Raw genomic sequence first — 2,500 nt, forward strand, 5'->3', positions numbered from 1 at the left:
TCGAATGCCTCGAGGCCCGGTCCATGATGTCGCCGGAGGAAACGCTGGCACAGGGTAAGCTGCTGCGCGAGAAAGGCACCAAGTACCTGAAGGAGAACAAGCATGAATTAGCGCTCAAGATGTACGAGCGAGCGCTTACCTATCTGTACAACAAAACCCAGGAAGAGGAAACGATTCAGTTGGCCATTTATCTCAACAAAATCCTGTGCCACCAGAAACTGAACGACCACGATGAGGCGAAAGTTGCGGTATGTATGCGATACTAGATATCGGTTTAAGATAAGCGATTCTGATACTCATAGCCTTGTGGTTTTGCCGTTTCCCGCGCAGTGCATGGAGGCGCTGAAGTTGGATAGCAAGAACGTGAAAGCGCTTTATAGGCGTGGGATGTCGAATCTCTCGTTAGGCGACTTGGATCGTGCCCTGCAAGACTTTTCTGCTGTAAGTTTGCGGTCAAGCTGGTCGTCATCATAGTAAGAAGCAGCTCATCGTGGCTTATCGTATACTGCATATGGTTGTTGTTGCAGGTATTGGAGATTGAACCGGAAAACAAAGCAGCACAGAACCAGGCAACGATTTGCAAACACAAGATCAAGGCCTACAACGATCAGCAGAAGAAGGTCTTTGCTAACATGTTTACAAAGTTCGCCCAAAGCGACTCCAAGGTAAGTTCATCGTAAGCGCAGCAGGGGACTACTACGTGTTACTCATTATTTCGTGAATGCAGTTTACGAAATAAAAGTTCTCATAGTCTCGTGGCATTTCCACAGTATGACGGTAGTAATCTGTTTCTATATTCGTTTTGTCACTACTCTAACGACTGCGCCTTTTTTCAATTATATCGATACGCTTGCGTTGTACTAAATAGTAAATAATCAAAACCATTTGCCATCTCGCGCACCAAAAGCCGCGATGATCTAGTTACGAAAACAAACAAAATACGAACATTTGAATAGTTAGAGTTAAATCAGAAAAGCCTGGAATTGTAATTCCACAATACACTGCCGAAGCGCTATCGTCGATAATTATCTTGCGCACTTTTTTTATTAATTCTAAAAAGAAAACATAATTCGAAGCATTGCTACCAATAACGCAATCCAAGTGTGCCCCCTTTTGCTGGACACGAGTTTCAATGATGTAATGATGCCAATCACAAAAACTCGAACTTTACTGCATGCTCGCGGCGATCTACTTAAATTCCCATTCCAACCCAATCACTACAACCGGCCGGGAACAACCATCTTCTGGAAAACAACACTGCACTGACACTGGATGTGCGTTTCTTCGCTTGGCACGGATGCTCCTGCAAACGGTCGAATTTGTAGAAGGCGCAGGAAGAGCAGAGCCGCCAGCCCGATGTAATGAAGCAAAAGTTTGGTGAATGGGGTGACGATGAGCGGGAGCACGAGCCAACTCGCTTCGAACAGGAGAACCCGGACGTCATCATGCTGAACGATCTGCACAAGCAATTCCGTAACATGTAAATGGCTGCCACGGAGTAGGCGGTGCGATGAACCTCGAACAACTCGTAACCATAGCAACCGATGCAGTGTCTTTTAGCAACCGAAGCAGGGTCATGCAGCCGGTGCATACATTTCAATCTAAGTGAGCTTAGCGAGCGGAGTTCGGTCGAGGATGAGAAGTCGTCTCTTCCGCAATTTCGAAAAATCACATTTCCAATAATCATTTTGCTAAATCACGATAATTCATTATGAGTGACCGAGGAACAAACAAAAAGTGAAACAGTGAAGTGGAAAATTAAAGGGAACAGATCGTAAGCGTAGAAAAAAACGCATGTATGCGCATTGCTTTCAATAAACGAGAAACATACACATTGGTGGTACGCTTCGCACTAAGATCTTCGAATGTTGAGGGTAAGTGAACTTTATTGGAATTTTACTCCTTACTCGCTTTACGTTCCTCCTGATCAGCGGGTGCGAGTTTATGATTGGGGTTTTTCTGGAAGTGCTGCTGCAAGCTTCGATGACGTGCGTAGCTCACTTTGCAAGTGGGACAGTGGTGAGGCCTTTCTCCGGTATGCGCAACCATCTCGTGACGGCGGCGATCCGTCGAGTTCGTGAAGGACCGATCACACTCGAACCGGCAGCCGTATGGTTTCTCGCCGGTATGGCTCCGCATGTGCACATCATAACGCCCTTTGTCCGGCAGCTTTCGATCACAGTAGGTGCACTCGTATGGAAACTCGGTGGCGTGCACCGTGCGATTATGCTGCTTCAATTGATATCGGAAATGGAATTGACGATCGCACTGGTCACAGGTAAATTCTCGGTTCCGCTGGTGCGTCACCATGTGCAGCTTTATGAGGGATTTCTTTTTGAATATTTTGCCACACTGATCACATTCGAATCGGGGGGGCACGTCACTGTGCTCGATAAGGATGTGCTCCTCCAGTCCGCTAGGGTGCTTGAAGCCTTTTCCGCAGAAAGTACAAATGTTTGCTTTTTTCAAGGAAAATCTATTCTGATGGGCTATCAGATTC

The 2,500-nt window shown here is 46.4% G+C and overlaps 2 protein-coding genes across 3 annotated transcripts in view; one reads left to right on the forward strand and one right to left on the reverse strand.

The window, feature by feature from the left end:
- The window catches only part of LOC125951353 (FK506-binding protein 59), a 2,865-nt gene extending 1,001 nt beyond the window's left edge, over positions 1-1,864 (forward strand). The window contains exons 1-4 of one of the 2 annotated variants that reach the window (XM_049680142.1): positions 1-248; positions 331-441; positions 528-665; positions 1,326-1,864. The exon at positions 1-248 is cut by the window's left edge and continues 1,001 nt beyond it. In XM_049680142.1, the coding sequence (XP_049536099.1) occupies positions 1-248; positions 331-441; positions 528-665; positions 1,326-1,484 (656 nt within the window). In that variant the 3' untranslated portion in view covers positions 1,485-1,864. Of the gene's footprint in view, positions 249-330; positions 442-527; positions 666-868 lie in introns of both variants that reach the window. The other variant, XM_049680143.1, reaches the window with a different exon arrangement.
- A 14-nt stretch (positions 1,865-1,878) lies between these two features.
- The window catches only part of LOC125951339 (zinc finger protein 431-like), a 2,172-nt gene continuing 1,550 nt past the window's right edge, over positions 1,879-2,500 (reverse strand). The window contains exon 2 of the mRNA XM_049680122.1: positions 1,879-2,500. This exon is cut by the window's right edge and continues 1,328 nt beyond it. Coding sequence (XP_049536079.1) covers positions 1,897-2,500 — 604 coding nt within the window. The 3' untranslated portion in view covers positions 1,879-1,896.

This window comes from Anopheles darlingi, chromosome 2 (assembly GCF_943734745.1).
Source record: "Anopheles darlingi chromosome 2, idAnoDarlMG_H_01, whole genome shotgun sequence".
NCBI classification, from domain to species: Eukaryota; Metazoa; Arthropoda; class Insecta; order Diptera; family Culicidae; genus Anopheles; species Anopheles darlingi.